Genomic DNA, 25,179 nt, shown 5'->3' with positions numbered 1-25,179 from the left:
GAAAGTTTGGAAAGAAGGAGAAAGTCTGACAGCTTGAGTTCCAGAGAAAAGCAGAAGCCAGAGAGAAGTCTTTCAGACGAGAATGGGCAGAAGTGATGAGAGGAGAAGCGAGACGAAGATCAGAAGCAGAGCGAAGGTTGCGTGAGGGATAGGGATGGGCGAATTTGTCCTGTTTCATTAAAAATTTGCCACCGCCGAAATGTCGCCGACACCCATTAAAGTCTATGCATGTCAAAAAAAAAAAAAAAAAACTTTGTCGAGCGGCAAAATTTTTTTTGACACGCGTCTTTTTATTTTGACGCACAGCACCATACAAGTCTATGGGCATCATTTTTTTGGTGAAACAAGGCAAAAAAATTCGCCCATCCCTAGTGAGGGAGAGTATTTGGAGATCAGAGATGAAATATAGGGAGGGGCTTCACGGATATTAAAATAAGGCCAGAATATGTTTGTTTAGAGATGGCCATGCACACACAAACACACAGGTATGGGATCTGTAATACAGAATTCACAGGGACCTGGGGTTTTTTCCAAAATTGGGATCTTCATACCTTAAGTCTACTAGAAAATCATGTAAATATAAAATAAACCCAACAACCTGGATTTGCTTCCAATAAGGATTAATAATATCTTAGTTTGGATCAAGTCCAAGATACTGTTTTTTTATTACAGAGAAAAAGGAAAACATTTTTAAAAATTTGGATTATTACATTATAATGGAGACAATTCCGTAATTCTGAGCTTTCTGGATAACGGATCCCTTACCAGTACCCGAATAAGGTAAAATAAGAATGTTAATGTAGAACAGTCAACAATTTTTTTATCTTTATTTTTGTTTGCCAACTAAATAATTATCTATATCACTAAGGGAAATCCTAGATATTAGACCTTTTGCCAGCAAAAAAAATACATAATAATAACAATAATAAAAATAATAAATAATAATATATATATATAAAAGAGAGAGAGAAATGAAACAAAGTGCTAAACTGATGTTACCTGTAGTGTGTCTATCTCTGCTGTTAACTCTCTTTCCATGTCTGAATAGGCCTCTTTCACTTTAACAATCTCTTCAGTCAGGGTGTGGATCTGGTTATCCCACTGCTCTATGATTTTTAGAAGATGGCTGTCCTAGTGGATGAAAAACCCTATAGTGAATACATGTTCTATTATTCCTACAGTTGTGTCACCTTTGAAAATCTGCCTATTCCCTTTAACTCCTAAAGACCAGAGGCAGTTCAATGTGAAAGCTTTATTATCTGTGCTCACAGTGTACTGCATTACAAACATGCAGACCTATGGAACTATATTTTAACAAGTAACTAAAGCCCAGTATTCTGGAGGATATGGAACAGAAGGATCATAAACTCCACGGTCAATCCTTAATTTGCAAATGACAAAATGATGTGAATAAAGATTTTCAGTTATCCTGTATAGTAGTTACAAGACAAGCGACAGGATTTAATTTGGCAAAATATGCTTAGCTGCAAACGATTATGTTAACATGACTCTTTAAGTTAGATTCCTACCCAGTTCTGGGGTCATGCACAGTCTTTCATTTGGGGGAGGGAATCTTTTTACAGACGAAAAATAAGACTAAGCATCTGGAACAAAGATCAAAACAGTTCATACAATTTCTGGATTAAATGTAAAATACATCTCCATGTTGACATAAACTGTTAAGTTCCTCTTGCCGTGGTGTGAGGAGCTCAGATTCTCTGGAAAGCAAAGGGAGTTTAAGTCCCAGACTTCCACTACATGGAACAAATCGTGAGCTTATTGGAAGGGGTGAGAATAGTCCCTAAGAGCCAGGGAAATAGTGCAACACATAAGGTGAACCTGATGAAGGCTGGGCTGAAACATGTTGTGTATGATTTTCCTGTAATGATCATGAAGAATGATGATTTGAATACAGAACGTGCTCTCTGGGTACTACTTTATTGTTACTTGGAATTTTGGCATCCTGACACGGGGCTGCAAACCTGTTGAGAAGTGCTATAATACAGATTTTGAACCATAAGGTCAATCTTTTTATAAAATTTACACCTAATGGCCAAGGGCAAAAGATCATGGATTCCTCTCAAATCTAGAATTCTATTTATTATTATGAGTTCAGATAATGTTTATTCTGTTTATCACCCCAGCTAAATGAGCACATGTCAAACAGGAGGCCACTTTATACCTTTAGCTTGAACTTTTTTTCTCATCCATTTGTGCTTATATATCAGACAGGTGTTGAGAATGGACCTATAAAGTCTCTTCACAGTTTTGTAGTAGCAACTACTATTACTTTAAGGGTATAGGCACATAATACTATTTGTGGGGAGATTATTTGCCAGACGACAAATTGCCTATTCTTCAGGCGACTAATCTCCCCGCAAAGCCTTTCGCCGGCTAGAATCTAAATCGCCAGCGGAATGACACTGAGCGCTTCGTTTTCCGAAGTCGCCCGAAGTTTCCGCGTGAGGCAACTTCGGCCAACGAAGCGCTAAAAAGTGCCACCCCACCTGTGATTTAGATTCTAGCCTGTGGGAAGTTCAAAAAGCACAGGGGAGATTAGTCGCCCGAAGAAGAGGCGATTTGTCGCCGGGGGACTGAATCTCCCCGTGTTTCTCTGCCCTAAATGTAGCCCAAACACATCAAAGCACTAAAAAACCACACTAAAGTAAAAAAAACAGATGCCTAAAAATGTAGCAGATAAAATTGTATTAGTAAGAGAGCTGTGAATGAGTTCCAAAGCACAGCTCATTCATTTCACAACTGCTGTTTATAGAGCTACAGTTGACATACATTTCCAAGAATCGACCTTAGTTACAAAGCTTAGTTCAGGAATACACATGCTATAATGACATGCCACATTGCTTCTGTCATGTCTTTAGAATAAAGAAAAAAAAAGTACCTTTCAAGGTAACTGGAATTTAGAAAATGCACTTATCTCAAGCCTGTCAGTAGCACTGTAATGTGAAAATATAGTTTATGCAAAAGATTTTAGAAAGGTTAGCATTAATCACCAGTCCAGAAAAATCTACAAATCAGAGCTTTTCTTTGATCTGATAAACACAAGAACGTTTCTGTTATGAATTGTGCATATGTATGTCCTCCAATAAGCCATTGTAAGCCTTCACCAACATGTCGCAGAACCATGTGGACCACTTGATTAGCATCAGCCATCTTTATATAGGACATACACTAGGTATATATTTATTAAAGTTAGAAATGGAGTAAAGGGAAAATAATCTCCACAAAACACTGAAAAATACTACAAAAAAGAATTAACATGCGTAGGCTTTCGGAGACTTTAAATTTCATACTTTGATATAAAAAAAAATACAAGAATTGAACAGTGTTTAACAACATTATGTTCAACAACCACTTGTATCCTAAATGGGAACTATCAGGAAAATGAAAATTCAATATAAGCTTCATCATACTGAAATAAGAAATTATCTAAATATAATCGTGTTACTCTTCACTCTTAGCATTCTGTCTTCTTGCAGGAGTTGGGTGTCTGATTTTGAATGACAGTTGAATCCAATATATCTTATAGGGGGGCTCCTTTTGTCTAGTGTGTATTAGAGCTCACTCTATAAAATTCATCAGAATTTGTGCCAAAGTCAGTTATTTTATTAGATTTTGTTTGTGCTGAAGTCAGTTATTAATACATCTGCTAGGAACAGGAGCCCCCCTAAAAGATATATTGGATCTAACTGTCAATGAAAATCTGACACCAAACTCCTGCATGAAGACAGAATGAAGAGAAACAGATGCAGAGGGAGGGACAGAGAAGATATACTTGATTACTTCAGAAACGGCCCCAAAATTTTAATGGGTTATACTTAGAATGTTTCTTGTTTTAGTATGACGAAGCTTATATTAAATTTTCATTTTCGCAACATACTTGGGCAGGTCACATCCTGTCAGTGGATCCACAGTGGTGATAACCAGACAGGAGCATGTACCATATCAGCACTCTGAGAACAGTATTATGGAGCCTCCAACACTGGTCCCCAACATTTTTTTACTTGTGAGCCATATTTAAATGTAAAAGTAGTTAGGGAGCAAAACAAGCATGAAAAAAGTCCCTGGGGCACCAAATAAGAGCAGTGATTGGCTATCTGGTAGCCTCAATGTGGACTGGCAGCCTGCATGAGGCTCTGTTTGGCAGTGGACCTGGTTTTTATGAAATGAAAATTTGCCTCCAAGCCAGGAAATCAAGGCCACAGTGGAGGCCACTGAGAGCAACATGTTGCTCATGAGCCACTGGTTGGGGATCACTGCTCTGTCAGGATGTGATATGGACAAACATGGTAGCTTGCAATATGCTGTGCAACAGGTATGTGGGAAGGGAGTACCTTTTTAGGAGTGATACAATGGTGTAGACAAGAATAGCATCATGCCATAACTCGTATCTTAAGATGGAGAACCTAATAAGTATTACCTCTTCAGTTAGGGCAGCAAGATTTTTTTGGCCATTTGTAATTCGTTCTCTCAGCTGATTTATAAAGGTTTCTTCAGCGACCTTCCAGAGTTCTAGGTCTTTTGATACTTCTTCTCTCTTAACTTGAAGCGTCTTCCTGTTGATGGAAAATAAATAAATAAATCCGTTCGTGGCTACTATTTTCAGATGTATAATTTGCAAAACTTGTTGATCAAGCACTTAAGGCCCATGCAAAGGATACTGCAAGCTGTCATTGGTGTGTAACATTTATATTTTGTGGTAAAAATTTCCTCATGGGTATTTACTACTTTGTGCTTCCTTCTCGGTGTGTAGCATATATTTCATATATAATGCTTTGTGGTTGGTGTGGACAATAATCAATAGCAGGTGGAAAAAGCCTGAGGCTGCCCTGTAGTTTGCACCTTTAAAGTAGAAGGAAAGTCCCAATCACTGGGGGTTCCAAATGCTATGTACCACTCAGTGAATGAATTCACTTACCCGATACCCCAGGCCAGTGTTCCTGTAAGCAAAAAACTGAACCAGCCTGGGGTTCTCAGTGATCACCAAGGATCTATCCTCTTCTTCCACTTCGACTTTCTTCTTTACCCCTGGGCCAACACATGCAGTAAAATGAAAAAGTTGTCTTTCTTGTTAAATTTCGTCTTTTCACTACTATGCATGTGCACCAAGGCAAACAAAGAAACAGGAAGAGGATCTCTCTGGAGCACCAGCCTAGGGGGTTTAGGTAAGAACAGCATCACTGGGGAGAAGGAAAGTCCTTTTATACTTGGGGGTGCCAAAAGTTAGGCACGGGTGGCAAGGGGGAGGCATCTAGTGATGTGCGAGCTGGCCCATTACCCGCAGGATGGGCGGGTTTCGGGCCAACCTCGCACCCCCTCTTGCACTGCCGGCTTCCTCTTCCTTTTTTAATAGACGTGAGCCTGATCGTGTCGCCCCTTTTGTGACGTCATCGGTGGCACGGTTCTATAAGTGGAAGCCGGAAGTCAGGCGTGGGTGGAGGGAGGACGGGTTATGGTCGGGTGTGGGTTTTACCAGATCCGCACATCACTAGAGGCATGAGTTTGTCAGTCTAATGCACAAGCTAGTGAGCACCAATGGGCACAAACACTGTACATACTGGCTGCCTAAGACTCTTACATTTGTATGTGGGGTATTAGTACACAAGTCCTTATACCTTATCTGTGTTTCTTTTGTAAGTGTCTCCTTAGACTCCTCAACTTGAGCTGCAAGTTGCTCTGTACGAATTCTGAAAGAAAATAAGGAGATAAGAGCTAAAATTATTGACTGTTTTTCATGATAAAATGTTGTTCAGATGTCCTATTCACAGCAACTCACCTGCCATTTTCCAGTTGCCTTTGAGTTTCCAGTCCCATAATTCTAATCTCCTTTTTGAGTTTTCCATACAGTTCCATCTTTTCACTGAGGACAGCTCTTATTTGTTCAAGTCTGTCAGATAAAACAATGCACTGTATGTAAGTCTCTAATTAATTTCTTTCATTTCTTACCTAATTTTAAAATTAACAGGCACCTGCACCAACCAGGGAGAGCAGGGCAAAGGGCTCTGGGCTCATCCTTAGAGGAAGCTCAGGACAAAGAAAGTGCCAGAGGGTAGAGGCTATGTCCAGGAAGCATGCTGTGATTGTGCGATTAAGGCTTTTGGGAAACCTGGGGTATGAACCAACATAGGGCACACTGAGAAAAGAGAACCAGGGAGAGCATGGCAAAGGGCTCCTCCTTGGTGGATGCTCTTAAAAAATTACATGCGAGGTCAACTGGGCCGCATTTGGTGGAGGGGGCTTAATAAACATGTGACCTCTGGTCCCTCTTATTTTCCACAAGTTTTATTGTTCAGTCTGCTTAATTAGTAAAATTCATTGGTTAGATGGAAATATTTGTGTTACAGTACAGATTGCGGCATAGAACATTTAGGGCTCAGGTTACATAGCAGATAAGCTCCATAGAACATAATGGTGTTATCTGTTATTCACTATTTAACCTGTGCCATATAGCCCTTTTATAATTTCCCCCATTGCTACACAGCAGCTTGTTTATATGAACTATACTAGTGTTTCTGAAGCAGATCCATTTTACCAGTGCAGGGCAACAGTAAATTATATTTTCATTAAAAACACAAATATTTCAGTGTTACTGTGAAGCAGTAGGAATGTAAAGTTACATCTTTCACTGTATAGCAGCACACATTATTATAGTTATAGGAATATGTCACTTCATACTGTTTTGCGGAGTCCTGTTTTTTTGCAAATTCTTTGTCCTCGCTTTCTCTAGCAGCCTGGTTTTCTTCTATCAGTTGTTTATGGGATTCTGTCAGTGTCTGATGCAGTTTTTCCACCTTATCCATCTCTTCAACCAGCTATAAGTAAATCAAATGCTGCAGCTTGCAGTTAATTGTTGGAACATGACCATATAAGAATACTTCGTACACAATATATCAATACTTTCTTGGAACGTGAGGGGCCTTAATTCCAAATTTAAAAGGAGCTGGTTGTTTAATTATCTCAAGAGATATCCTCCCTCTATCCTTCTCCTCCAGGAGACGCATCTCTCCGGGCAAAAAGTTCTCGCACTTAAGAAACCATGGGTGGGTTGGCATTTTCATTCTACTTTTTCAACTCATTCGAGGGGGGTCTCCGTATTAATTCGCAAGGGTCTGCCATTTGAACTTCTAAAGCTCCACTTAGACCACTACGGCACATTCCTGGTATTACATGGCCTTATCGCCAACAAACCCATTCTATTGGTCAATCTATATATGCCTCCGCCATTTGCAGTGTCAATCCTGGATATAATGATGACTAAACTGTCTGAATTCCCACCTAGCCCCCTCTGTATTATGGGGGATTTTAACTGTTGCTTAAATCCGTCCTTGGATAAACTTAGCCCTGACCCCCATACGCTTACAAAGCTCACCTCGTGGACAGAAGCCTTACAACTGACTGACCCCTGGAGATGGAAATACCCACTCCAAAGAACCTTCTCCTGCCACTCTCCAACACACAAAACTTTCTCTAGGATAGACCTGGCCCTGGTTTCTCACGACCTCCTGCCTATGATTGACCAAATCCGATACCTACCCCAATCCCTATCCGACCACTCCCCACTTCAAGTTACTTTTCGCTGGAATCCTGAGGCCTCTGACAAGCTATGGCGCTTAAGCCCTCTTTGGCTTAAAAACACTACAGTGGCTGAAGCGAATGCCCAGGCCTATGGCGACTATTGGGTCCATAACGTTGGGTCCACCTCCCCTCTGACTCTGTGGGATGCTTCTAAAGCAGTCATGAGAGGAGCGCTTATGGGGGCAATCTCACAAGCGAGGAATGATACTTTAGACCAGGTTAAAGCTGCGGAGAATGAACTCCACAATGCTTCAGGACCACATACTCTGAACCCTACCCCTGCCAACTATGCTGGTCTCCTAAGCGCCCAAGACTCTCTTTCCAGAGCCTCCATATCACTAACTAGGAAAGCCTTACTTTACCAGAACCAGCGTATCTTTGATCAGAGCGACAAAAATAGTAAGCTTTTGGCTAAACAACAGACAACATCCTCCGCTGTTCCCCGCCTTATCTTGGATGATGGCTCAATAGTCGCAGAACCCAAGCTCATAGCACAAGAATTTGCCACCTTCTACCAAAACCTCTATTCTACCACAACTACTCACTCTAGAACCCAACTCCTTCAGTTCTTGGACTCAATCCCTATCCCGTCTCTTTCACTTAGCGACAGAACATTTCTGGATGCACCTATAACGCCCCGAGAAATTGCTGATGCCATTGCCTCCCTACCCCCCAATAAGACACCAGGACCGGATGGCCTCCCTCCAGACTGGTATAAAGCTCTCTCAGAACAATTAGTCCCAAAATATCTAGAAACGCTGCAAAGTGCTTTTGATAGTAATTCTCTACCTCCATCATTTACAGAGGCCCTCATAGTTGTCATCCCTAAACCGGGTAAAGATACAACTCGCTGCTCTTCATACCGCCCTATATCTCTCCTAAATACAGATGCTAAAATCCTGGCTAAGGTCCTCACTTCCCGCCTCCATCAGGTAGTCCCTGACCTTATCCACCCTGATCAATCTGGCTTTATGCCAGGACGCTCCACTAACATCAACCTCCGCAGACTCTTTACCAACCTGCAGATTGCCCATACTGAAACAGGCACCAGAGTAGTTGCCTCCCTTGACTCTGCTAAGGCTTTCGATTCGGTGGAGTGGGATTACCTATGGGAGGTTTTAGCCCGTTTCGGATTTGGCCCTAGATGCATATCCTGGATCAAACTTCTATATAAGAACCCCACGGCACGTGTGAGAGTTAATGGCCATATCTCCCCCCCTATCTTACTAACGAGGGGAACAAGGCAAGGTTGCCCCCTCTCCCCAATTCTATTTGCCCTAGCAATAGAACCACTAGCAATACTGACCAGACAATCTCCTTTAATCAAGGGTTTAACCTACGGCACTATTCAGGAAAAAATCTCCCTTTTTGCAGACGACCTCCTTATATATTTGGCAGATCCCAATGATTCTCTCACTGCCCTCCTTGACCTGGTCAACCGGTTTGGCTCATTTTCTGGACTACGAGTTAACTGGGAAAAATCTTGTTTTATTCCCCATTGACCCTGACCAACCTCGATCTCTACCACAAGAGACCCCACTCGAATGGGCCACCCAGTTCAAGTACCTAGGAGTGATAGTCCATACAGATCTCACCAAATACACTACCTTAAACCTAGACCCTATTTTACTTAATCTGACCAATACCTTAAACCGATGGACTAAACTCCCTCTGTCTCTCTGGGGTAGAGTAAATGTCATTAAAATGATTTACCTCCCCAAAATTCTCTACCTACTCCATAATGCGCCAATATTTATTCCCAAAAAATACTTTAAAAGTATAAACCAAATCGTGACCCCCTTTCTCTGGAACAAGAAAACACCCAGAATCGCTTGGTCAAAGTTATGTGCACCATGCGACAAGGGAGGACTGGCCCTCCCCAACTTCCATTGGTATTTTCATAGCTTCACAAATATATTACCTCCACTGGTGCTTTAACCCTGACCCGTATAACCCAAACTCCCAGTTACAAGCTCTTTTACTATCCTCGTGGGAGAGCCTCCGCAACTTTCCCTATCGGAGTCCCAGGGATTCTGGCCCGCTACCAACGACACTGACTACCCCACAGAAGGCCTGGCTGATAGCTCTCAAAATCTTGGGCCATTCACCACCCCTCCTATCCCCTCACCTCCCACTCTGGAGAAATTCCTATTTGAATCACTTTAGATCCTTGCAACACTCTGCTTTCTGGCCCAGGCAAGGCATTAAATGCTTGAAGGACCTCCTTGAGAACCATACCTTTGTCACCCATTGCACACTACAACTTAAGTGCCAGCCAACGCAAATTCCACTATTTAAATACCTACAATTACGACATACCTTCTACTCCCAATTTAACAGTCTTACCCCCCAGCAATCCTGCCTAGTCATAGAAGAAATTCTTCATGATCCCAACCCAGCAAAGCTGGTGTCCCGGCTCTACCAGCAATTCCTTTTATCCGGCCCCAAACCTTTTCAATCGGCACAAGACTGGTGGAATACCAAAATTATAGGCCTTGACCAAGATAACTGGGACGAAGCGACAGAACACATATACACTGGCCTGATATCGTTGAAAGACAAACTAATACAATATAAAATTATGCACCATATCTACATAACTCCCACACGACTCAAACTGATGGGCCAGATCCCTTGCCGACTCCTGTCCCAGGTGTCACCAGCAAGCTGCGGATTTCTTCCATCTAATCTGGGAATGCCATTACATACTAAGCTTTTGGACACAAGTTGTAAACTATCTAGCGGATAATCTTGACTTCCCAAGAATAATTTCACCTGCAGTTTGCCTTTTGGGGGTCCTAGAAGAGATAGTCCCAGCTAAATATACTCAAATCTCTTTTCGTATCCTACTCTTTTATGCAAAAAAAACTGTAGCCCTTCACTGGATGGGTAACCTCTCACCCTCTCTCAATGCGTGGATACAACTGGTTAACAAAGCAGTACCCCTATATAAGCTCACCTACGAAATTAGGGGAACACCAACAAAATTTGATAAAATTTGGGGCTTGTGGAATGACATTGACCCGACCCCTCTATAGTAGGTCATAGCCGAGTCCATCTCCTACTATGAAACCCCTCATGGTTTGCTATCCTTCGTATCCTCGAGGGTCCCAACCTAACCGTCAGATGTATAGTTCACCTGAGTTTGATAGTGTCCATCTCAACTGCTCAATAACTGTATTGTGTTATGCTTGGTGATAGCATGTGCCATATTTTCTTCCTGCCTAAATTGTACAGTCTAGTCTGCGAGTGTACTTATTGTTGTACGTATGATTGTTGTATGTGTTTTAAAATGAGAAATAAAACTTACCTTTAAAAAAAAAAGAATACTTCGTACACAGATACAGCAAGTTTTTACACTCTTGATAAGATATGGTTTAGGTCTAATTTCTGCCATTTGAATAATATGTATACAGTATTGCGTTCATAATGCAGATACAGCTAACCTTGTCAGGCCAGTGAGGCCACTGCCCTATTACTTCAGGCTAAAATGCTTGCACCCATCTAGTAGCACACTCTTCTACACTACTATTTGAGTGATACCATCGATATGAATATTTCAGTAAATGTATGAGATCCTATTGTATCTAATGTAAACAATAAACAAACTGCCTTACAAAATTACTTCTCCATATCAGGCCGGATTTCTGGAAAGGCCACCTAGGCCAGGGCCTAGGGCGGCAGGATTTTAGGGGGGCAGCATGCTGCCCAACCACACCGACATTGATTCAAAAACACTGGGGATGCGCTGGAGATACAATCATTTTTTTAATTTCCCATACGCCAATCCCCATTGCTCCTGTCCCCCTGGAGGGGGACAGGGGTGACGAACGGTAGTGGGCCTAGGGGCAACGAATGGTAGTGGGCCTAGGGGCACCCACTATGTAAATCCGGCCCTGAATAGCATTATGAAAATGCATTATGGTTTGACTTATTTTTCCAAATATTACACATGAAAATTAATCTACTAATCTATACCTTTAGAATAGCAGTGAAGAAGATGGGAAAAAATGCAGATGGATATTTAGAGAATAGTAACTAAAGAGGAAGGTTGTCTTATTATATATTAAATGAAACAAAGAAAAAATTTGTGACATTTGGGGCGCTGCTGTTGAGTTTACAGGGGAGGATGTACTCACTTAGTGCCAATAATTCATAAACAATATCGCCAGAACACAAGTGAATCAACTAATAAAACACTGTCATGTACTTAAAACATGGCAGAGAGAATAAAGGCATATACTAAACAGTCACTTGTAAGTGATACCCTATGTAGTATAACCAGTATTAAGCATTGAGTTGTTTTTTGTAACTCAACAGAACATTTTTATTTCTTGTTTTAATAGTACAATCTCTCCTTACCTCGGATATCTTTTCATTCAGCGATTTCCTTTCTTTTGTGTAATTGTCTTTCATTTCTTCAATGCATATTTTAAAATCATGTCTAAAACACAAATATACATTGTATCAAATACTCAAAACTACTGTGATGGTGGGACAAGATATTATTTAGGGAGGCACTGGATCTGGTTCTGGATTTGATAGAATCATAGCCTTTTTTGCAAGATTTGCATTTGGAGGAATACAAGCATCCGGCAGAACCTAAATCAAACCCTTAAAATCACATGACATGATTATGTGATTTAGCACATTGCTGCTATTTTTTTGCAAGTGCATTTTCTCTCCTCCTGAATTATTCTCATTTGTATATGCAAATTAGGGTTCGGTTTGCTTTGGGATTCACTTTGGAAAAACGGTATTTGCCTGAATCTGGAAAAAGTGGTTTTGGTGGATCCCTAATATTATTATGTTTTTAATTAAGACCTCTTCTATTTATTTCCATTAGCTGGCTTACCAATCATCTGGAAGAACACCTTCTAGATATTAATAAGCTAATATTTTATAATACCCTATAACCTAAATATCTAAGTGCTTGGTTTAACATCAGTATAGGTTATATTCTCACATTTTCTGTGCCAGATTCTGGGACTCCTGTCTCTTGGCATCCAGCTTTTCTGTTAGTCGGGCGTGCAAGGCTTGTAAAAGTAATATCTCATCTTTTATGCCAAGAATAATCTGTTAGTAAAGAGAAATACAGCACTTGGTTTAAACATTTTAAGAAACTTTCAGGACAGCCGAGACATGTAAACACATAAGATATATGGATTACTGTAAACAGGTCCGGACTGAGAATTAAATTAGGCCCTGGCATTTCAGGTACACAGAGGCCCACTCAGCCCACATAGAGACCCAAACAGCCCCCACCAGCCCACTAAATACTGACTTTCTATGGCACCTTATAGCAGCCCCTCTGGCATTTGCCAGAACCCACAGATGGCCAGTCCGGGCCTGACTGTAAAAGGGTAATGGCAATCAAAATGCAGTGAGTCACCTTGACCACAAGCAGCATTACATTTTGTGCACTATTTTTGCTATTAGCATTTTTAGAAACAGTCATCATTGACTCGTGGTTATAAGAGAACAAAAAAGCTAATTTGAGTGGCTTATTATTAAAATATGCGTAAAAAAGAACCAGTTAACAATCACAGTAAATAATTAGGAGTAAGCCATATAGTTAATGTTCAAGATACTGCCTCTGACCCTGAATATACAATATAGCAATCCAAACAAGTGTCATTGCCAAGCATAAAAATGTTTATTTAGACCACAAATAAAACTATTTAAAAAGTTCATACCAAACAGAGGTATCCTGGTGTTCCATGGTCTCTAAGTTCCTCCCTCCTAGTATGTTTTGTGCCTTTGGCACTTCATCAGATGAAGTCTGATGCCATTTGATATGGTATGAATTGTGGGTTTTTCTTTATGTATTTTTGTTTATCAAATGCATGAGTTTATAGGCGATACTGCCAACTGTATTGTTACATAAAAAGCACTTACAGGATTACAGTATAACAGGTATTAGAAAACCTATAGAGTAGGAAGAACTAATCTTTAGGGATAAAAGATGTGGGATAACAGAAATAATTGTTGCTGAAGAAAGTTTATTACGGTTGGAGTTGCCAAGCCTTGGGGTGATGCCACATGCAGCTGAAACACACAGGCCGAGAATCAGCCCCTTAGAATCCACCACTTGTGCCTGCACTTGGGCTAACGCAACGGTTCTGGGTGCAGGCAGAGAAGAAGGCCGATGTCAATGTAGGGGCCGATTCTTGGCCTGCTTTTTCAGGTCCTAAACTAACAGAAATTGTATTGGACAAGATTAGTTTAGTAAAGTGTTACTGGTAAAGAAAATCATGCCAAGAAGCTTTAGAAAAACATGTTTTCTCTACCTCTTTTTCCTTGCTTATCTTTTCCTCCTCTTTAAATAGCACGGAGGTCAGGCGGACATAAATTTTGTTTTTTTCATTGTTTTGTTCTTCTTGGATCCTTATTTTTATCTCTGTCTCTTCAATCTGCAACATGAAGCATATTAAAATGGCAGGTTACTTTACGTTTACTTATATATCCAAGTAAGGCAGAGTGTGTATAATAAACAGAGAATTGTGCATAATCCATTAGAAGTGATTAAGTCTCTATGGGTAGATGTGAAACAAGACAATTATATGGATGCACTAGAATTCATATTGTATTTCATTCACAATGCTCCTGATCATTATTGCACAGTGAGCAGGAATAATACACCTACAAATAAGCTGTGTTTATCTTTCCTCTAATCCACATCAGTGGAAAATTGAGAGATCCAGGAAATATTACCCTTCTATGCAAAATGAAAAAAAACATTATTCTGAAGCAAAATATACAAGACACTGGTCTTTAAAAAGAAAGATGGCTATGTTATACCAATATTGCAAAAGTGCTATATACAATGTTATTACTCAAAACATTTCTCTCGGAACATATACTGTATAGAAAAATTCATATCTTGCAAAATATATGTACAGTATATAAAGATAAGCAGTAGCACCTCATCAATCAAGTGGCTTTTCTCCTCCAAAAATATTTCTCTTTCAGTTATCATGTCTTCTGCCAGGTCTTCAGTTCGGTTTTTGTATTCAATAACTGCATCTTGGGCTTCTTTACATTTCACGTGAGTATTATTTACTACAATGTTTAGGTGAGCCTTCTCTGCCATCTGCTGGTTAAGTATATCAACGGCTTGTTGGTACGCCTCCCCCATTATTTTACCCTGCTGACTAGGATATGAAAACAATAACACATTTTATTATTCAATACGAATCAATGGCCAGGGCAATAATAAAATCCTTTGCACATGGATTTACAAAAAACATTTCCCAGGTAATACTATACATTTGTATGTAAGCCAAAAAATATATGTTTCTGTAATCTAATGCCGATAGATATTTGTTGTGGGTGTTTGTTTAGTGCAGTAAAAATAATGAAAGTAAACATATGTTTGGGTGCTATGGATCACAATAAACATTGGCAGTTTTTCTCCAATGTCTCATTCACCAACGTCTGTGGCAAAAAATAAAAGGTCTAAATAAAAAAAAAATTACTAAATTCCTTTCATAGAAAATAAGCATCTTGAAAATGCATTGATAGATGGTAGTGGTGCTGATAACAAGAGACAATAATTACAGTGGTGTAAAGGCTAACATTAAAAGTACAGACTTAAATCTACTGGTATATAAATGATCAGCACATATTGTATATCAGGGGTCCCCAATCGTTTGAACCCTTGAACAACATTCAGAAGTAAAAGGAATTGGGGAGCAACACAAGAATGAAAAATGTTCTTGGAGTGCCAAATAAGTGCTGTGATTGGCCATTTGCTAGTCTATGTGGATTGTCAACCTACATTGAGACTCTGTTTGGCAAAATATGTGTTTTTTTTATGCAATAGAAAACTTGTCTCCAAGCCTGGAATTCAAAAATCAGCACCTGCTTTGAAGCCACTTGGAGCAACATCAAAGTGGTTGGAGAGTAACATGTTGCTCACGAGTTACTGGTTGGGGATCACTGCTGTATATAATTGTATAATAAACTACACACTAATTGGAACTGGAATTGATAGAGAGGATTCTTTTTGCATGCCCCAAATCACAGGGATCCATCAACTATCCATAAAAATGCACAAAAATAAAACCAACCATAGTAGATACAAAAAATAAAAAAAAAACTTCAGCAGCTCTAGGTAATGAGACAAAACACTCAATTAGATACACGTAACTGTAATTTTCACTTTTCTCAGTCATATTTAGCTATCTTAGATAGCAAGATTACAACAATACATGGATCACAATTCCATACATTTTCTGTTGTGATACATTTGAGGAAGAAACAAAATATACCTAAGGGACAAATTCCTTTCTTCAAGCTCAGTTTGTCTCCAAGCAGCATGTTCCAGATCCAGTATTTTGTTTGTTAACTCACTTTGCAGCTGCTGTAGCTCTGATGCATTCAATAGTCGTGCACTTAAAACTGCCTCTAAAACACAAATAATCAAATAAAGAGCCATACCTTGGGAATAACATATAACCAAACCCTTAGAAAAGGCTGGAGGCATGGCTGATTGTTACAGTAAAGACAACACTGAGGAAACATACTGAACATAAGAGGAGATGTTTTCTTATTGTTTGACCTTACTGATCCCCATAGAACACTGAGAGAGGTTCAGACACATAACACACACCAGTGCATAAAAGTACCATCACCTTCTATCTCCTTTGTTATTATTCTTGGGAGGTGTTGCATTCTGTACCGCAATTTGCTGGTCTTTATTGTTTCTTCTTCCAGACGCTCACGTGTAGCCCTTCTAGCATTTTCCTAATGATTCAAAAAAGATTTACTAGTAGTAAATAATATTATATAATACACAAAAGCCATGAATATCTTGTAAATTATTTTCTTATAAACGGTGAGTTCAGATGTCATCAGTTATAAACGGTGAGTAGTGATGTCATTTCTGTCACATGACTCACTGAAACTTGTGTATTATAATAAATAAAGTATCCCCAGTTGCAAAATATGAGGATATTAGAAGTTACCTCGGAGTTCCATGACCTGTATAAAAACACTCGGCCTTCGGCCTCGTGTTTTTATATGGTCATGAAACTCCTCGGTAACTTATAATATCCTTATATTTTACAAGAGGGGGTACTTTATTCACTATATATATATATAATACACAGAAGGGATACTTTTGGATTCCACTCATTATATGTGGTCAGATCTAAACAAAATAGAAGAGGCACAGAGACCACAACCTTTAATAATCACACACATTTAAAACACCAACACAAGGAGAAGGAAAGTTGTTTAGCACCTGGGGGATGCCAAATGTTAGGAACCCCCTAGTAAATGTATTTACTTACCTGAAACCTCGGGCCGGTGCTCCTATCAGCAGAAAACTTCACCGAAGAGGAGCGATCTGTGGTGCTCGCTGGAATAATCCCGGCGGTGCAGTTTTCTGCCGATAGGAGCTCCGGCCTGGGGTTTCAGGTAAGTAAATACATTCACTTGAGGTGCCTAACATTTGGCACCCCCTAGAGCAAAACGACTTTCCTTCTCCTTTAATAATTTAAGTGCCCTTAAAAATAGGATGGAGAGCCGTGTATAAGGCTTTAAAAAATATAATGGCACAGTATTTGATGTGTTGTCAAGAAATATACATGGTCTCTCTACATGCCCAAAATCAGTGTCAGACTGGGGTGTGTAGGGAGCCATCAGGGGTTGCTACTTCAAGGGCCCCCAACCCATTCGCAAGCTCCTCAGCTTACCCAGCCCCACTCCATGAAGGGGGGAGCGCCCACAATTTTTTGGTGGGGAGCAGATCTGGGTTAGTGGCACCCATGAGGCCCAGGACTCACTGGGTTTTTATACAAATAAAGAAAGAACCGGACATACAAAAATATGACAACTTTATTTAAAAGGATAAATGGTGGTTTCTCCTTGTACCTGGGTACAAGTGCACTTTACTTCTCACTTTACTGTCTATTTGTATTTTTAAAGCTGTGTAATTTTTAAAATTTGTTTGTTAAATAAAGTGTGTTATTCTATATCCAGTATTTTTGTGTGAACGCTCAGTAAAGGAATTATACTGTCCTAGGAAAGGTTCTTTATTCTACTGTCCTAGGTAAGGATCTATATTTTTCTCACGGCTGGAACTAGGGGTAGGCAGAATAAGCACCTGCCTAGGGCGCAACAATGGGTGGGGGCACTGAGCATGTACCTTTTAAACAGTACTCCCTAGTCCAGGCTCTGCTGCCGTCCTCCCAGATTGTGCCTCCCCCCCCCCCCACGTGAAACTTCATAGCTGGGCCGGATTGCCTAGGGCACCCAGTCGGCTTGATTTTTCTTTATATATTGTGCAAACGTTTCCTGGGGGGAGAGCCTACTGTATTGACAGGGTAATTTTAATACTGGATTTACTTTCCAGTGCATTAACCATAACATAGGGATATCATTTACACCCACTGGCTTGTAGCCAAGTAGCGGGCCACCCGGAATGCAGCATCAAACAGGCTCTGGCTACAGTTCAGATCCCACTTAATATTTATTGCTCTAAAGAGAACATGTTTTGGGGTATCTTCCCCTTTATTAAGTGTCTTTTACTGGCAAGTCTGTTTACTGAACATGTTCTACCATAGCAAAAACAAATATGACAGGATGTCAATATCATGCTATATAACGAGATTTTATTCCACTAATTATGTTACTTGCCCTCCCTGTGTGTGTGCTTTTAACTATTGCAGGTTTGTATATTGTACATCACTACAGGCCCTTACAGTGCTTTATATATAAAGTTAGTTATTCATACATATATAGACACTTATTACAAACAGTAACAAGATGATATAAGTAAAGTTGCCTTTCTTCCCCTAACACACTTAGAATTTTCCCTATCTTAAAGAGATTTATAATGTTCTTGCTGATTGATTTCTCCTTTATAGACTACTTGACTTTCACCATATTATGGCACTCATAAAGCCCAATGTTTTCCTCTCCTGTCTATGGCAGACGCCAGAAGGGAAAGGCAGGACAGCTTGGGAACACTCACGTATGACAGTATAATCCATACAGATAGAACTGTAGGAATACTAGGAAACCCTTCCCTGGTAGGGTATACCCCCAAACAATATATTTCCCTCAATAGAGTTCAGTTCCGTCTGTTATGCCTTGACTCATGGATATTTACCAATTCCTTTAGGGCTTCAGCGATGCCAGTCAGATGCTGTGAAGCTTCTTCATCAATTGCCAGTTCTTCTGATCTCAGCCGTTTCTCTATAGTAGATATTCACAGAATGAATTAGATTCAATGAATTAGATGGCCCTCCATCATTACCCAATTAACCCATTGGACACAGTGAGACATAGTTAAGGGCAACTGAACAATACCTTTAGAATTTATAAGTGCATAAACATGTTCATTTTTTTTTTTTTTTTGCCACTATTTTTCATTGGATCCCAATGGATCCTTTTATACAGACACCCTTTATTCAGGCCTTGCTTTACTGGCATATGCATTTTCCCTGCTGCACTGTACACTGCTGGAAAACAGGACAGCATAAGGGGGAAAGTAGCGCACTCAGTCATCGACACAGAAAGCCTTTGGATCCAGAGATTGGGCAGTAAAGATCAATAGGGAAAAGTCAATTTGTAAAGTGGAGGTAATTGGGAATAGTTGGTGTGGGCAGGGCTGCCATCAGAAGTCATGGGGCCCCGTACAACAAAATTATCGGGTCCATGAACAACAATATTATCAGGGCCCCTCCTATGGCCTTATGTTTGAAAACACACACAAACAACTGAAAGGGAATATGGCATTTGTGCAAACACCACAAAATATATGGGCCAAAATTTCAATGGGCAATTTGAACGTAATAGCAATAGTTATATTTTAAACTGTGATCCTTATGGGAGGTTCCCTAAGTAGATATGTACTGTTACTTTCTAAGTGGTGCCAAATCTGTTAAATACAGTATATATGGTGCGCTCCTTGATTACCAAGTGTCTAGGTTTTTTCCTAATCAATTATAAAAGCGGGCCACTAATGTCAATAAGCAGCAGAATAGGGTAGAACACCTTCCAACCACTGAAAACCAGAAAGAGGGGCATGCAGTAAAAATGATTATTATTACACTCACTTTATGGCCACATACCTTTTTTGCATGGCTGAAATCAGTGCTTGAATTGGGATCAAAAAAGTGGAGGGATGGTATGTTTGGCACGTGTATTGTGCCGTTGCAAAATGTTGGCCACACCCACAAGTATAAGCCACACCCACCATTATAATAAGCCCTGCCCACCAATACTTTCTAGTTTCAGCCACTTTAAATCAAAACCATTTTGCTATTTCCATGTTTATTAAAGAAGAACTAAACCCTAGGTATGGGACCTGTTACCCAGAATGCTCACGGGCTGGGGTATTCCAGATAAGGGGTTTTCTGTAATTTGGAACTCCATACCCCAGTCAGCTAAAAAATCATTTGAACATTTAATAAACCCAATAGTATTGCTTTCCCACAAATAAAGATGTATATATATTTATTTATTATATTTATTTGTATGGGGTATGGAGTTCCAAATTACAGAAAACCCCTTATCTGTAATACCCCAGCCGTGAGCATTCTGGGTAACACCATTCTGGCATGGCACTCGGCAACTTCGGAAAATGAAGCGGCGCGAGTGCCATGCCGCAGGCGATTTTTCATTGTAGCAGGCAGAACACAGGGTGAAGCTGTTCGGGGAGATTAGTTGCCCCAAAGAAGAAGCGATTAGTTGCCAGGCGACTAAATCTCCCAGTGTGACCTTACCCATTTGCCTGTATTCTGAAAGTGCTCTCTGGACAACTTTTCTAAGAGAAAGGCAAACAACAAAAGAGATAAGCTAATATTGTGGCACAGAAGACAAGTCCCTACGTTGCACAAGCAATGGGTACAACAGAATCACACAGGCACGAATGGGACAGCCTCCAATTCTCCATCCACCTCATAAAATGCCCTTCACTGTGTATTCAAATGATGGCTTTGTCAGCAGACACAAACTTTGAAAAAAAAAAAAAAGCAGCCATGCAGCCTGGAATGGCAGCATTCAAAGCGCAAATTGCAGTGGCATTTTAAGACAGATACAATGGTCCCCACCAATTTATGACATATTGTGTCCCGAAGCATTGTACAATACACTTTGACACCTGCATGTTGTGCGAGCCTTACAGGGAGCATCACCCACACATTTCCCAAGCCTCATAGTGTTACCCAGCATCCCATACTTCATAAAGCCACGGTACATTGTATATAACAGCAGTAGCACCAGTGCCCAACTATTCCTAAAGCAGACTGATTTGCTAATCATTCTAAATGCTCCCATCACCCTGGGCATGGGAAGGCCATAGTAAATCATTTTTTCATCTCTCTTTTTGTAAGTTTTAAAATCTTTCCCCTGAAAAAAAAAAAAAAAAAAAAAAAAGAAAGTAGTAGTAAAGGAGAGGGATTTAAAAAAAAAAAAAAAAAAAAAAAAAAAAAAAAAAAAAAAGGGAGAGGGGGGCGGAAGAATTGTAAATCATTTTAAGCTCAGAATATTATATGTCTCACAAAATGTTCTTTGGAAAATGAAAATTTCTCTTCCAGCACAATTGTACAGAAGCCTTTTATTATACCTGTCCTCTATTTCCCTTGCTCTGTTGCCCGAGCCTTTTCTGATGGGAAAGTCATGCTAAAGAACCTGCTGGCAGCTCACACATTCATTTGTTGCAGGTAGAGTGAGGAGGAAGCAACACCAGATGACTGAGAATGGAGGGAGACACTGGAAAAGTTTCTGTATTGCTAGTCGGGGTAAAGCCGCATGGTGATTGGTTAAGCTAGGGGGTGAAATTTGAACTACCCCTCCCACCTATCCAATCCCCATGCGGCTTTACCCAGACTAGCAATACAGAAAGCTGCATTGGGAAACAAGATTCAAACCCTCCCTCCCCAACCGATTCTTCAGCTCACTGACAGCAGGGGGGCCAGTCTATTACATATGAGTGCAGACCCAAAACAGTCAGGGCCCGAGACAACTGTCCCCCTTGTCGGCGAGAATGTGCAGCTAAACTATTAGCTCCGCACTACAGTAGAACCTCCATTTTGCATGGGACCATAAAAAAATGGTGTAAAATCCAGGAAAATGTAAAATCAGGGAAATGTATTAAGCATAATATATAGGTGGGAGCACAAAACAACAATTGTAGTCAATTCAGGTCGCGCTCACTTGTCTGCACACTTGGTGCACTTTTCACTCGTGTCCTTCCACACATGTACAACACTTGTTAGAAATTCACTCCGATTAAAAAACACTTTTATTTTTCATAAGCAGGGCAACAAAGACAGAGCAACGTTTCAAGCCTACATGGCTCGCAAAACAACAATGTTAAATGAGAGAAAAGTTAAAATCAGGGGATTCTTCTATATTTACTCACGCAACCTTCGGCGAGTAGCAAGTCGAGACACTGATATTGCTCTGAAGTCGCCTTACCGATTTCTAGAAAATGCTCCAATGCCGCCGACACCGCGGTGCAGTCAAACAGCTTCAGTTCTGAGCTCATGTTCTGGTCCACTTTAAATCAACTTCCACCACAGAGTGACAGTGTCCAGGCCGGCTGGTTCAACAACTCACAGTCGTAGCTATAGCAACAGACAACACTGTGTGCTCTCCACCCCTCTTGTGGCAGCTGAGTGAAACGCTCTTGCAGCTCCTTACATTATAACTTGCATTTGTGCTACAGAATGGGCGCAACCAAAATGAGTGCTTTGCTGCTCTAGTTTGTTGTTTTTGAATTACATAAATTGGAAAACAAAGTAGTAAAAACTTACCTTTTTCCCCAAATAAAACAAGTTGTCTTCGCTCGATCTTGGACTAAAAAGAGCATGGAATTGTGGTTATTGTGGTGATTTTTCAGCCATACCAGAGTGGCAGTAAAGCCTGGGTCAAAAAAATGATAATGCCATCCTCAGATTTAATTTTAATGATGCCCCTTTAATGGTCATGGTTATAACATTGAAATCAGATCATTATAATTTGCCTATTTAAATATGGGACTCAGGAAGTACATTTAGTCCCCTCTACCTAAGGTTCCCACCTGCTGGCCTATCTATTTTTTGTAATGGTTTTTCCCTATGTGAGCTATAGGTAGCGAAAACCCAAGGCTACGGCACAGATTTCATCACAGTAATGGACACTGACACAGCCTTTTATGTTTAAATTGCAGCTTTGCTGGCTTTTATTTTCAACAAAACACAATTCTTCAGCCCATAGGGTTGCCAACTAGCCGGTATTTTACTGGCCTGGCCGGTAGAACTGAGGCTTGATGCCAATATTATTAATAGTAAAAAAAAACAGCAAGACTATAGGAAGGACGGTATTATTTTCCAGAAAAGGTGACAACCCGGTCAGCCCACTGGGTTCACATGGGGGAATCACATAACATAAACAGTCCCGCTTCACACCCTCACTGGTGTTCTCTTTACTCACGATTGAGTTTAGCCCTCACTGGCTTTCAGTGGACCACAAATCCCAGAATCCTCTCTGGGCATACTTGAGACACTCTTTTGTCTCCTGGGAGTGGTTTCTCTTGTCCGCTCCAATTTAGGGGAATCACTCTTGTTCCTTGATACTCACAAGCACATATGGCCTCCTCCACTCCAGGAGGTCTCTAGGGTGTTGCTCCACACCTCTTTTACCTGCAGCCTAATTACACAACTGCCTTTACCTGGGCAGCTGCAAAACACCTTACTGGAGCCAGGAATGGAAGCGCACCCTTAATCCAACTTTTACTAAGCCGGTTCAGAATTTCCACATCTTTACTTGCTGCAGCGCCACACTTTTTCCTGGAGTTTTGATCTCACCAGCTTAATGCTGGTGAAATACACACAATAACCCAAAAAGAAATTTAAGGACTTTTGCAGGCAAAAAAAACGCCAGCGTTTTTTGGGACTTCGAAACTTTTTCCACAAAAAATATGATGTAAGTAACAGAAGATTGAGGAAGATCTATGCACTCCATTGCACTTCACCTGGTCTGAGCTGGCGAAGGCAAGTCTGGCGGAAGAGGTAACGTTCAGTAAAATCCGCATCTTATTGAATTTGCGGAGTAACGTCCATTCGCCAGAGCGCAAATTAGCCTGGCGATAGAGTGCAAATGAGTGTTAGCATTTGTCTCTTTCACTAGTAAAGTTACGCCTGATTCCATTAGTAAACCGACAAAGTGCCTGACAGTGGTAACGCTAGCGAATTGCTGGTAAAAGGTACAGAGCGCCTCAGTTATGGAGAAAGACTGTCGAAGTTGGGGTTGTTTACTCTAGAGAAGATATGATAACCGTGTATAAATATATAAGGGGTCCAAACAGTATAATAAACTGTTTATTTACCAGTAGGCCCTTCCAGCAGACATGAGGGCATCAATTTGCTTTTAGAACCAAGTTAATCCAGAGACTGGTCCAATGGCCATCTTGGAGTCAGAAAATACAAATACAGTCATATTTACAGCTGCTGTATATATATATATATATATATATATATATATATATATATATATATATATATATATATATATATATATATATATATATATATATATAATTATATACTGCATATATTTTCAGGGCACATGGAGTTCAACTCATTTTTCCCATGAAATGCTTTAGTTTTTAAGTTATTTTTATTGTTTTTCCAAGTTGAATGCTTTCCCCTTTCTAAACTTGCAATCTCTGAAATACAAAGGGGCATATTTATCAGAAAAACTAGAATTCCACTCAGTCAAGCTATTCCATTTTACTAGGTTGCTGAAAAATTCTGTTTTGTGAACTACTCAGGTGTGACCCTTCAGGGGCCCATTTTTGTCTTGCTCCTGTGGTATGGTTTGCAACTGTTTCTTTGTTTACTTCATTGATGCACATCAGAAACATAGCACTCTGAACGTGGCTGTCCTATGTATCTGCTGGGTGAAAGGTTTGAATGAAAACAGTGTGGAGGCAAGCCATGCACTAGCTCCCTTCCCCTCCATTGGTCTTACCGATAATCAGTGCTGGGCCTAGGCTAAGAGTGCCCAAGACAAGAAGCCCATCCCCTCACTTGTTAATTTCCTCATCTGTACAACTTGGCACACACACCTCTCTGCAGATGCACAAATACCAGGCTTTCCCAGATGAACTGAAAACTAGGTGAAGGTAGGCATAAGAGGTACATGCCTAGTGCCCCCCTCCTACCGTTGTCCTAGGAATATACCTGTTCTACCTACATTCAGGCCCTGCTGATAATGTGAAACTGAGTGTACTGCTTATAGATCTGCTGTACATTAATTAAACTATAGTAGCTAATTATAAAGGTTGCCTCCTGTAACAGGGGCAATATATTGTAGCTTCACTGGGACAGGGACTGATATAAATAATGTGTAATCTCTGTAAAGCAGGGGTGTCCAACCTTTTGGCTTCCCTGGGCCACATTGGAAAAAGAACAATTGTCTGCGGCCACACATGAAATACAAAAACACTTTTGATTTGTAAACCTAAAGAAAATACACAGTAAAATACCAGTTGGATAACCAGATGGAGCTATACACTGGAATATGGGACACCTGGATATCAAATAGACTTATTATTATATTATTATTACTAACTGGGCAATGGGTAGA

At 40.3% G+C, this 25,179-nt stretch overlaps 1 protein-coding gene across 3 annotated transcripts in view; it reads right to left on the bottom strand.

The window, feature by feature from the left end:
- Positions 1 to 23,293, bottom strand: part of ccdc175.L (coiled-coil domain containing 175 L homeolog) — a 29,685-nt gene extending 6,392 nt beyond the window's left edge. Inside the window, exons 1-14 of one of the 3 annotated variants that reach the window (XM_018230673.2) lie at positions 23,170 to 23,293; positions 22,365 to 22,473; positions 18,713 to 18,798; positions 16,230 to 16,341; positions 15,867 to 16,002; positions 14,519 to 14,747; positions 13,884 to 14,006; positions 12,560 to 12,669; positions 11,956 to 12,037; positions 6,694 to 6,830; positions 5,795 to 5,905; positions 5,634 to 5,705; positions 4,439 to 4,574; positions 1,000 to 1,131 (exon numbers count right to left, since the gene is read on the bottom strand). In XM_018230673.2, coding sequence (XP_018086162.1) covers positions 1,000 to 1,131; positions 4,439 to 4,574; positions 5,634 to 5,705; positions 5,795 to 5,905; positions 6,694 to 6,830; positions 11,956 to 12,037; positions 12,560 to 12,669; positions 13,884 to 14,006; positions 14,519 to 14,747; positions 15,867 to 16,002; positions 16,230 to 16,269 — 1,308 coding nt within the window. In that variant the 5' untranslated portion in view covers positions 16,270 to 16,341; positions 18,713 to 18,798; positions 22,365 to 22,473; positions 23,170 to 23,293. Of the gene's footprint in view, positions 1 to 999; positions 1,132 to 4,438; positions 4,575 to 5,633; positions 5,706 to 5,794; positions 5,906 to 6,693; positions 6,831 to 11,955; positions 12,038 to 12,559; positions 12,670 to 13,883; positions 14,007 to 14,518; positions 14,748 to 15,866; positions 16,003 to 16,229; positions 16,342 to 18,712; positions 18,799 to 22,026; positions 22,266 to 22,364; positions 22,474 to 23,022; positions 23,138 to 23,169 lie in introns of those variants that run through there. The other 2 variants (XM_018230674.2, XM_018230672.2) reach the window with 2 other exon arrangements.
- Positions 23,294 to 25,179: the final 1,886 nt, after the last annotated feature.

Source organism: Xenopus laevis, chromosome 8L, assembly GCF_017654675.1.
Source record: "Xenopus laevis strain J_2021 chromosome 8L, Xenopus_laevis_v10.1, whole genome shotgun sequence".
Lineage (NCBI taxonomy): Eukaryota > Metazoa > Chordata > Amphibia > Anura > Pipidae > Xenopus > Xenopus laevis.
This window is presented reverse-complemented; position numbering and strand designations above follow the sequence as displayed.